General features: G+C 39.4%; 1 protein-coding gene across 7 annotated transcripts in view; it reads right to left on the bottom strand.

Annotated features, from left to right (window-relative positions):
• The window catches only part of KIZ (kizuna centrosomal protein), a 113,601-nt gene that overhangs the window by 69,304 nt on the left and 31,959 nt on the right, over positions 1 to 12,338 (bottom strand). For all 7 annotated transcript variants that reach the window (XM_006770872.2, XM_015568569.1, XM_015568571.1 and 4 more), the window contains 2 exons: positions 8,880 to 9,525; positions 8,185 to 8,497 (listed from right to left, as the gene is read on the bottom strand). In XM_006770872.2, the coding sequence (XP_006770935.1) occupies positions 8,185 to 8,497; positions 8,880 to 9,525 (959 nt within the window). The remainder of the gene's footprint in view (positions 1 to 8,184; positions 8,498 to 8,879; positions 9,526 to 12,338) is intronic.

Raw genomic sequence — 12,338 nt, 5'->3', positions numbered from 1 at the left:
AGCTTTATTTTATCCATTGCATATTTTTGGATTCTTTGTCAAAGATTTTTTTCCCTGAGGGAGTAAGAGATCAACCAAAGGACTTGTATGCATGCATATGAGCAAAACCAATGGACACAGACAGTAGGGGGGGAGGGCTTGTGCTTGGGGGAGAGGGTGGTAGGGGAGAGGTCAATGGGGGGAAAAAGGAGACTTACGTAATACTTTAAACAATAATTTTTAAAAAACCTAAAATAATACTTCTGTTTGTTTATTAGATGTTATCATAATCAGTTCTATAACTAAACTCTAAGAGGGTACTTCTGGCAAAAGGTATCTGACAGTGAGGCAGACCAGTAAGCCAGGACAGTGGAATAGGGAAGCAGACATGCAGCTGAACAAACTGACAGAGCAATTTACAGAAGATACAGGTCACCTCCCTAGAGATAACATCTAGGCCTCAGTTGTATTTCATCTCCAGGCCCAGAAAAGCAGCAAAACCAGGTGGGTGACACCTGGACCCGCTGCAATGGCTGACGACCCGCTTTCCCTGACACTGACCAATCAGTAGAGGTCATGACCCTGAAGGAACATACCTAGAAAACTTATTAATATTCTGCCGAAACCCTCCCCTGAGATCTCCCCTAAGAGTCCCACCTTCAAGAAAGAGATAAAGCCTCAAGAAAAAGTGCCCAGCACTCGCTCTCCCCCTGGGGAGCAGCCCCCGCCATTCCCTTTCTTCTCTTCTTCCTCCACTTCTCCCCCCACAGACATGCCACTCCTAAACTTTAAAGTACCCCATGAGGCTTGCAACCAGGGGAGCAATGGGCAGCAGCAGCTCAGACCAGGCAAACCCCTGAACCTGTCCCTAAGGCCCCCTTTTCTCTGGCTTCCCAGAGAACTAAGTGAGCCCAGCCTAGGCTCTCCTGTTGCTTCTATGCCAGTGATGGCGAACCTATGACACACGTGTCAGAGGTGACACGCGAACTCATTTTTTTGATTTTTCTTTGTTAAATGGTATTTAAATATATAAAATAAATATCAAAAATATAAGTCTTTGTTTTACTATGGTTGCAAATATCAAAAAATTTCTATATGTGACACGGCACCAGAGTTAGGTTAGGGTTTTTCAAATGCTAACGCGCTGAGCTCAAAAGGTTCGCCATCACTGTTATTCTAAGCCCTTTCTTGCTTTACTGTTCCATGATTTAACAAGTGTTCCCTCATAATCACCTGGACTTGTGTTGTAAAACTTTTCCTGCACAAAGTCAAGAACCCAAACACTACAGGTGAGACATAGGCAGACCCTTTCCGGTCACAATAATTTTAGGAGAAAAAACTTTGCTGGGGCTTAATGACAAATGGGGGATCATAAAATCAGACTTCTGTTGTGCGGTGACATGTCTGTCTGTCTTTATATGTATGTATACATGTGTCTGTAAGAGAATAGACAAGGAACTCACACTGGCTGGCAAGGGTTACAGTATGTGAGGGGACCCAGGGACAGAAGAAACCAGAGGTACAATGAGATGGTGGACGGGCTTATGGAGGGCTTAGGTAGTGGTCACACCCTAAAATAAGTCAGTATGTCACTTCTCCAGGATAAGTGAGTCTCCGAGGGGCCAATTAACTCTGATGAATGGGAATGGGGTCCAGTGCAGTCACCCTCCACTGAAGGGGAGCTCAGATCAGTCAGGGAGATGTCTCTCTGCAATCTGACTCAGTGCTCAGGGTCCCCCTCCATGGTGACCGTGAAATGGGAGTGGCCGCACCCAGGGAGGGCACCTGCAGGAAAGGGACGGAGCTGTTAATGGCCTCCTGCTGTATGAGTATCTATAAATCAAATATTACAGGACTACTGCAAAGATGGTGCTGGAATGCTGCTGGGCCTTTCAAAGGGTCAGCACTAAAGTGAAGAAGTGAAACAATTTATTATTCAAATACTCATCCTCTTAAAAAGCTGCTAAAAGAATTCCAAAGACAAAAGAAGAAACAAGAAAGTCGATGATAACAAATTATCAGTAGAAATGAATAAATGGATTAAATGTAGAGGAAAGTCAGGGAGGATGAGAGCAAGAAAACAATAAAAACTAACTGGGTAGACCCTAGGAACCAGGTGAAAAGCTTTTCTTGTTAGTGTCAGAGTTCAAGGGGTGTCAGACAAGCACATCCCTAATTCTGGGTAAGTACACCTTTCCTGAAGCAGGACAAGGTAGCTGGCTGCACATGTCTGGGATGAAGAGATGAGGAAAAGACCCTGCAATCCCTGGCTGTGTCCCTTGGCCTCAGGGGTGCTATTCTCTGCCACGTGAGCCACTCCTTTGGTTGAAGTAACAATAGTTCCCTAGAGATGGGCCATGGTGCCTTGTCTACAAGGCCTTTGCTTAAACTGCAGTTCTCCCCTGGAATCTGGAATGGCTAATCGTCTTCAACCAATCATCACAGCTATCCTGGTAATCTACTGCTGTGTAACAAGCTAACTCAAAGTTAGTGGTGCAAAACAATAACCAACAGCTTTTCGTTATGCGCTATGCTCATGGCTTCTGTGGGCAGGAATCTGGACAGGGCACACAATGCAGGCGGTTCATCTCTGCTCCTAGGGCAAAGGAAACGAAGGAGAAAAAACAAATGGGACTACATCAAAATAAAAAGCTTCTGTACAGCAAAAGAAACCATCAACAAAATGAAAAGGGAGCCCACTGTATGGGAGAACATATTTGACAATGACACATCTGATAAAGGGTTAATATCCAAAACATATAAGGAACTCATACAACTTAAAGACAAACAATTGAATTAAAAAATGGGCAAAGGACCTCAATAGACACTTCTCCAAATTGGACATACAGATGCCAAGAAACACATGAAAAATGCTCAAGGTCACTGACCATCAGAGATGCAAATTAAAATGACAATGAGGTATTACCTCACACCTGTCTGAATGGATACCATCAACAAATGACAAGTGCTGGTGAGGATGTGGAGAAAAGGGAAAGAAAGAATATATGCACCCCTCTTCTCACTGCACTGTTATTTATAATAGCTAAGATCTGGAAACAGCCCAAGTGTCCATCAGTGGATGAGTGGATAAAGAAGCTGTGTTACATACACAACATGGAAAACTATGCAGCAGTAAAAAAGAAGGATCTCTTACCCTTTGAGATAGCATGGATGGACCTGGAGATTATTATGCTACGTAAAGGTTGGGGGGTGGGAAGAGATTAACCAAAGAACTTATATGCATATATGCACTACCCATGGATGCAGACAATAGTGTGGCAAAGGCCTGGAAGGGAGGGGTCAATGGGGGGAAAAAGGGGTGTCTGTAATACTTTCAACAATAAAGATAAATTTAAAAAGGTAATAATAGAAAGGAATGAGATTTTTAAGAAGCAATAGATGGGATCAAATTGGATTATTTGAAGAAATTAATAAAATAGACAAATCTTATGCAGACATGATCAATAGAAAAACAGGGCAGACAAAAAATTATGAGAGAAAAAGGGAATAATTATTGACACAGTAGACATTCTAAAATATAAAGTATGCTCACAAATGTGAAAACTTAGAAAATAGATCTCTTTCTAGTACATTATACATTTTCAAATTTGACTCAAGATGAATGAAAACCTGAATATATATATGAGCATTGAAGAATAAGTAATCAAACAAAAACTGAGGGAATTGACATCAGTAGACCTGCCTTGCAAGAAATGTTAAAGCAAATTGCTCATGCTGTAACCTCTGCAAGTGCTTTTCAGTATCCCCCACACCTGCCTTTGCTCTGGGCCATGCACCTCCTCTGACTCAGGCCAGCAGCCTGTGGTGAGATGGTTGGCAAAGGCTGGGAACCAGGTTTCAGTTGGTCAATGGAGACGTCTTTTAACATCTGTACAGAACCCCCTAGTGGTAATGACTGCAATTACTGCTTGTTTTGCTGAGGATCAAATCTCAGGAACACTGCCCGGTTCTGGACTTTTGCAGTGTAAACCAAAATAAAGATAAGGAAAGTCTTAGATTTTTTCAGCTCAAAATAGGTAGGTAACAGGAGAGGCACAGGCGAGACTGGGGAATGAAGTGCCAGGTAGAACGTGAGGGGATACACTAATAGGCCCCCTGGCTGGCACAGGGTTATTTTTTCGAAAGTGTAATGCACAACCTTACTTTGGGAACGAAAACCAGAATGGGGTGACAAGAAATATCTCAGGGGCCACCAATGTTGAACGGCAGAGGCCATGTCCAGGAAGAACAAGTGATAGTGGTGAAGGAGAAAAGCAACCGAGAAAAGATATCTGAAGGCATCGTCACTTCTGAAGGACACTGGATCTAAAATATGCTTCCAGATCCACTTAAAGCGAACTTAGGGTAAATCCGAAAAGAACACAGTTGTAACCTATTATTCCAGGCAATATAATTTTCAGCAGCAACTCTTTCTCAGCTGCAAGAACTTTCTATATTTAACTTTGAAGAGGGACTAAATTAAAATCAAAATCACTGGATGAGATCAGCTTTTTATGACCTTGAGAAAGCAAGGCTTTCATTTGACTTAAGAGGCAGCACTACATTTTGCTCTCAGTAGTACTCCAAGGGAGAAAGAACAAAGGAGCTTTGCAAGTACTTCGTTCAAGCTTGAAGAAGGGCACATAGCACTCCACCAGCTTATCTGAGGTTGGGAGGCACAAAAATCAATATGGACAGGGCGAAAGGTCAAACTGGCACTGCTTAGTTTTATTTCCCTTTTCTAATTAAAGAATCGAATTTGCTTCTTGATCTTCCTTATTCAACCTTATAAAATTTATCCTTGATGATACTGCCATTATTTAGGCGGTAGAGGAGGGAGGTAGCCCAGGATCCTAGTTCATAATGTAGACTCTGGATCCAGATAAGCCATTTTGTGACTGAACATAACCTCTCTGTGTCTCAGTTTCCTTCTCTATAAAATGGTGCTGATAATAGGAATAAATAATTATAGATGAAGCGCTGACACAGGCCCTGGCACAGAGGTGGTGCTATTGACCAGTACACCACCGTCATGCTTGTGATGTATGTGGTAGAGCTCAGGAACTTTGAGTATGACCTGTCAGTTTGGATGCTAGCTGCTCTTCCAACCAGCTCTGGGATCTGAAAAGGTTCTTTAATCTTTCTAACCTTTCTGGAAACACTCTGCTTGGTGTCTGCAGCACACCTCGGTTCTCCTTGGTCTTCACTAAGCCTCGTCTCAGATCCTTTTCTGGCTCCTTCTGATCTTCCTGATCTTGAATATGGAGTCAGACCTTGGTCTGCTTTCCTATTTATGCTCACACCCTAATGTTCTTCTCAGGGAAATAACTTTAAAATGCTTATACTCTGATTCAGTAAAATTACAGGATACAAAATCAACACACATAAATCAGTTGCATTTCTCTTCATTGAACAATCCAAAAAGAAAATTAATAAAACAATCCCATTTACAATAGCATCAAAAAGAATAAAATGCTTAGAAATAAACTTAACCACGGAGGCAAAAGACTTGTATACTGAAAACTACAAAACATTGTTGAAATTAAAGAAGACACAAATAAATGAAAAGATATCTTGTGTTCATGGGCAAAATTCCAGTGGCATTTTTTAAATAGAAAAACAACCCTAAAATTCATATGGAACTACAAATGACCCTGACTAGCCAAAATGATATTGAGTAAAAAGACTCACACTTCCTGATTTCAAAACATTACAAAGCTACAGTAATCAAAATAATATAGTACTGGCATAAACACAGATATATAGAACAGAATAAATCCATGCATATACAGTCAACTAGTCTTTGACAAGAGTGTTAAAAATACACAATGGGAAAAATACACAAAGTCTCTCTCTTCAACAAATGGTGTTAAAAAACTGGATGGCCACATGCAAATAAATGAAAGTGGATCCATATTGTACATCATAAACAGAAATAAACTCAAAATGGATTAAAGACTTAAATGTAAGACCTGAAACTGTAAAACTTGGAAGGAAACATAAAGGGAAAGCTGCCTGACATTGGTCCTAGCAACAATTTCTTGGATATAACACCAAAGCACAGGCCACAAACACAAAAATAAACAAGTGGAACTATATCAAACTAAAAAACTTCTGCACGACAAAGGAAACTATCAACAAAATGAAAAAGCAACCTACAAAACGAGGGAAAACGTTTGCAAATACTATATCTAATAAGAGATTAATATCCAACATATATAAAGAACTCATATAACTCAATAAATAGCAAAAAAATCCAATGAACAATGTGCAGAATGATCTGATTTTTTCCAAAGAAAACAAACAGATGGCTAACAAGTACACAAAAAGGTCCTTGACATCACTAATCGTCACGGAAATGCAAACCAAAACCACAATGAGATATTTCACACCTATTAGAATTGCTATTATAAAAAAGACAAGAGCCCTAACAGGTTTGGCTCAGTGGATGGAGTGTCGGCCTGCGGACTGAAGGGTCCCGGGTTCAATTCCAGTGAAGGGCATGTACCTTGGTTGCGGGCACTTCCCCAGTGGGGGGTGTGCAGGAGGCAGCTGATCGATGTTTCTCTCTCATTGGTGTTTCTAACTCTCTATCCCTCCCCCTTCCTCTCTGTAAAAAAATCAATAAAATATATTTTTTAAAAAAGACAAGAAATAAGTGTCAGCAACAGTGTGGAGGAAAGGGAATTCTATCCTTGTGCACTGTTGATGAGATTGCAAATTGGTTCAAAAGTTATAGAAAACATTATGATGGTTTCTCAAAAATTTAAAAATAGAATGACTATATGATCCAGCAATTTCACTTCTGGTTATTTATTCAAAAGCAAGCAAAAGACTAACTTGAAAAGATATATGCATCCTCATGCTCACTGCAGCATTACTTACAATAGCCAAGACATGGAAGCAACCTAAGTGTCCATCGATGGATGAATGAATAAAAAAATATATGCATACAATGGAATATTATTCAGGCACAAGAGAATAAAATACTGCCATTTTCAATTCTCACCTGAGGATATTTTTTCCTTTGATTTTTTTTAGAGAGAGTGGAAGGAAGGGAAGGAGGAAGAGAGAGAGAGAGAAATACATTGATTGGTTGCCTCCTGCACACACCTCAGCTGCACCTCAACTGGTGTTAGGGGTCAAACCTGCAACCCAGGTACGTGCCCTTGACTGGGAATTGAATCCATTATCCTTCAATGCATGGGACAATACTCCAACCACTGAGCCACACAGGCCAAGGCGGCTCTTTACTCTTGCCAGTGTTTCCAGTAGGGTTTGTTGGAAGGAAAGAATGACAGCATCTGGGTGTAACAAAGTTTTGAGGGCTGTGTGGGTCAGGGAGGCTCTACGGAGGGTCTGCGCTAGTGGCCTATGTGTTACTCCTTATGCCCCAGGCCTTGGTCTCCTCATTTTTAAAAGGTGATGTTTACATTAGTTTGTTTACTTAGGTTCCTACTTGTCCTAAAAGAGATTTGATATTATTAGTGTGTGTGTGTGTGTGTGTGTGTGTGTGTGTGTGTGTGTGTTTTAGTGCAGAATTGGCTTTCAACAGTTTCCAGACTATCTACACAATTTTACCCAATATCGCCAATCAATAGTGAAAAAATCATATATGAGCCTTTATGAGTTAAATACTATAAGTGCTCAAAATATATAACACTGATGTTATTCCAAGTTAACATGAAAAATTTCAATGTCCTCATATTTACATTCAGAAAGGAAAGCTGGCTTAGATATACCCTTAGAAGAATTCATTAACTCCTATTTAATCAAATGACCAGAATACTACTTTGGCATGTGATGTAGGGATTAAGCAAATTAATTAGATATAAGTTCTTAGTCGCTAAAGATGAATTCCTAGTAAGTTTAACGGTTTGCTACCTTGTGTGCTATCAGAACTTTAAATGATTTATTTTCTAAAAAGATGGAGGGTAGGGGGAATAATTTATGAATTAACCAGAGATTGTTTGGATATGATTATAAACTGCCAATCACCTTAAATTCAACAATAATCAGATTTTTAAAGCTACTTCATAAAAAAGTAAAAAAAGTAAAATTATATCTTATCTAAAAGACTACTGATGAGACTTAAGGAACTTACACATTCATGACTGAGTGTGCAATAATACATTCCATGTGAACTGGTCTCTAAAAATGTCTATAATTAAAAACAGAATAGTGAAAAAAAATTGAATGGCTTACTGTCTTGGTGAGCTAGTAGAGGATTCCTTTTCTGAATCAGGAGAGCTTAGGGTTTGCAAAATACAATTATGTTTTTCAGTGGATGGGGCATCTCTTTCTTGCTCGGAGCGGATTAATTTTAAGGCCTCTATTCCATCTTCTCCCTCCATCTCGTCACCTGGATTTGGTTGTGGTTCCAGGCTCTTTAAAATCAGATCATCTTCACTTACAGAAACGGTGAGGTCACTGCTGCTGTTCAAACTGTCTTCCTCCCACTCTTCCTGCATTTTTTGGAAGGGCTTCTGTGACTCTGGGTCTGCATGAGGAAGATGATCTGTAAGAGGGGATATGATTAGATTACTGATCACTAACCTCAGGGAGAAGCAAGGTAAGATGTTCCACCTCACAGATGGAATTACTTCACAGCTAAAAGCATGTAGCAACAATCCACAACTCATTTTAGTATATAAAAACTCATTAAAACATTTTTTAAAATATCACAGTGAGTTTAAAAATGAGATAAATTTTTTTGCAAAAATATTTCCACATGCACACTTAAGAACTCATTTGAATGGACTTTGTTGGCGAAGACACTATTTTGTTTTTTTACAAAGATTAAAATTAGTGCATATTTTGTTCTTACATAAGACCAATACCAACTAGAAAAACTAAATACCAAACAAAAATCAGCAAATAATCCCAGCCTCTCACCCAACCTGAGAAAACTTCCCCAGCGGAATGCTTGTCTTGAGAATGCTTGTTTTCAGATGCACAGTACTCCGAGACTGATAGCGGAGAGGCAGGCGGTCTGGCTCTTTCTTCCTTGACTTCAATATGTTCTTGTGTCAGTATTTCTCTCTCCGATCCCTCTGATCTGCTGGAACTGTCACACTTTAAGTCAGTGGTTCTGTTCTCTGGACTTAATCTTTCCTGTAACGGGGAATGAAGTTCAGCAGAATTTTTGCCTTCAGATAAATTACTCTTGCCATGACGTGTGCTGCTTCCTATCTCCAGGCAATGAGTTTGTTCCTCCTCAGACAGAACGCTGGCTGTGACTAGCATTTTCTCACCAATCTGAAGAGATGTCTTTCCATCTATTTTGTCAGACTTATTTAAGCACTCTGTGTCACTATTAGTTTGTACTACATAGCTGTCTGTCACATTATAGTTCTGGGCTGTCTGTTGGTGTGAATGTGGGTCAGGAATTGAAAAGTTCTTTGTGGGTTGGGGAGATTTCTCCTCTGTGCCGAAATCTCCAATGCTTGAGACAGCTGACATTTGGCGGCCCATAAAGCTTGTTGCTGGTTGATACAATCCTCTTGACATGGCTGTTTCTGAGTTAATTCCTGCCTGCACTGCAACCTATAGCACCAAAAGAGATGTGAGTTAAGCATATTTATTGCGCATGGATAATTAGGTTGTTCAAGTTGTTTTCAGAAATGAAATGAGGTAAAGGAAACATGACCAATGAAATCAACAACTACCACATTTTATAAATCTCATAGCTTCCTTCAAAATGAAGAGCAAAATCCAGTATAGTCCACACTACTTACTTTTAGTAACAACATTGGTTCAAAAAGCAAATATTGTTCAGGAACTATGAAATCTATATTTTTCAAAAAGAGATGCATACATTGCATAACAATGTGAATGCACTTAATTTCACTGAATTGTATACCTAAACATCATTAAAACTGTAAATTTTATGTTATGTATATTTGACCACAATTTTTTTAAAAGCCATGTATTCTAACCACTTTCCACAGACAAGTTTGAAATTGATGGAGCTAGGGAGATACTTGACAAAAGAGGGGGCGGGGGGACAGGAGTGGGTAATATAAATGACTATTGTAGGTTTCAAAACTCTATAGTTTTATGTATAATATAAAAACTTTTAATAATCACATTCAAGATTACATTAAAATATACTGCATATGTGTAAAATAATCATAATTTCCAGTCAAAGGGCAAATAACAGTTTTTTTGTGAACGTTTTCAAGTACTTGTAAAGATATTTAAAGCAATTTAAATTTATCGGCAGGTCTACAGGGAGAAGAACATTTTCTCTTTCTTAAAAAAAGAGGTGAAGGGGAGGAAGGAGTGGAGGCAGAGAAAAATAAGCAATTGGTTTGGTGGTTTGATGAAGGACACACATGGGAAGAACTAGAAGTAATAGTAATGAAGCTTTTCTTCCAAAGGGACCAAAGTATTTCCACATACATAATAGAATTTAGTTCACAGACTCTACAGAGTTGATGGGAAAGTGTATTTGCATGCCTCCTCTTCAGATGGAAAACTGGGGTCCAAAATTTAAGACAGAAAATGTCATACGCATAGTTGCAACAGAATCTAGGTCTTCCTTCTACTCCCAAAAATGAAAGAAACAACCTTGAAGTTAAAAATAAATGAACAGGCTTATTTCATTTAAGTCAGTCACAGAAAGACAAGTATCACATGATCTCACTTAGATGTGGAATATAAAGGACAAAATCCAACGAACAAAATAGGTCCAAAGCCATGGAAGCATGGAACAGATTGACAGATCTCAGAGGGAAGGGCAGGGCAGAGAATAACCAAAGAATTTATATGCATATATACATAATCCACGGACACAGACAATAGTGTAGTGAAGGCCTGGGGGGTGAGGAGGGGTGGGAACTGAGTGGAGGTGGAAGTGGGGGGAGGAAGGGGGACACATGTAGTACTCTCAACAACAAAGATTTTAAAAAATGAAGAGGGATGTCAGAGAAGTTGTGGAACAAGGACCTCTCAAAATTGTCTGCTCCACAGAAGAGATAATAATGCTGGAACACATCCTTAGGATATCTTTTCAGAACTCTGAAAATTAACCAAAGGCTTGCAGATATCTGGGAAGAATTTATGGTGTTTTTAACTTGCTTTATTTCCATGTCCCCACCTCAAGTCTGTGGTAACCTTGAAAACTAATAGCCTGAAATTACAGCTTGTAAAACAGCAGCCTAGCAGACACTGAATGGAGCAGAGCAGGAACAGAACTCATTCCAAGCCCCATTCCCAGAGAACTGCCATTATTTGAACTGTCTGGTGTTTCCCTGGAAGACAGCACCAGACTGTCTTTGACCGGACATAGACCTGACACATTGTAAACTGCGTTTTCTCTGGGGCGATGTATTGAAAATAATCAGAGGCAAGTTTGTAACACTGAGGTTTCCTAAGGCAGTGGCTAACAGTTGGGCAACTAAAAAAGTCTTAAGAGGAAAAGCTGGTAAATGTGATATCCATAGTGGGCTTTAAAAGACTTGAAATCTAGATAATCAGCCACATGTAAGGGCTGTGAGCATGCTCAGGAAAAGTCTGAGAAGGGCCTAAGCTTTCACCTGAGGTTGACCTTGAGGCTTTGTACAAGCATAAAGTGAAGACTAAGGTAAAGTTTTAAACTGCCTGGATGAGTGTTGAAGGTGTGCCCCAACATACACCTAAAGCCCTTTGGCAAAGACTGTGCAACTTACTGGTTTCAGACATTTAAAGAAAATTTTGTCTAATCATTAGCTGGTCACCAAGTTAATTGAACAGAAACTTCAGTGATCATACATGGCAAAGTTCAGAAAGTCACTAAACAAACGAACAGCAATAACAAATTCGGGGTGGGGGGTAAAGGGGGCGGATCTGATCTTCAGAGTAGCCATATTTTATTATTTAAAACGTCCAAACATCCACAGAAAATTATGAGATATTAAAGGAAGCCAGAAAGCATGGTCTATATCAGTGATGGAGAACCTTTTGAGCTCGGCATGTCAGCATTTTGAAAAACCCTAACTTAACTCTGGTGCCGTGTCACATATAGAAATTTTTTGATATTTGCAACCATAGTAAAACAAAGACTTATATTTTTCATATTTATTTTATATATTTAAATGCCATTTAACAAAGAAAAATCAACCAAAAAAATGATCATAGGTGACACGCGTGTCACAGGTTCACATCACTGGTCTATACACTGGAAGAGGGGGGAGCAGAAAGCCCAGACAGGGGACTTACTAGGCAAAGGCTTTAAATGAGCAATTTTCAATATGTTCAAAGAACTAAAGGAAAGCATGTCTGAAGACTAAAGCATTCGAATAATGTCTAAACAGAGACTATCAATAAAGAGATAGAAATTATATTTTTTTAAAGAATCAAACAGAAATTCTGCAATT

This window comes from Myotis davidii, unplaced genomic scaffold, assembly GCF_000327345.1.
Source record: "Myotis davidii unplaced genomic scaffold, ASM32734v1 scaffold802, whole genome shotgun sequence".
NCBI classification, from domain to species: domain Eukaryota; kingdom Metazoa; phylum Chordata; class Mammalia; order Chiroptera; family Vespertilionidae; genus Myotis; species Myotis davidii.
The sequence above is the reverse complement of the archived record's forward strand: the minus strand, read 5'-3'. Positions and strand labels throughout refer to the sequence as shown.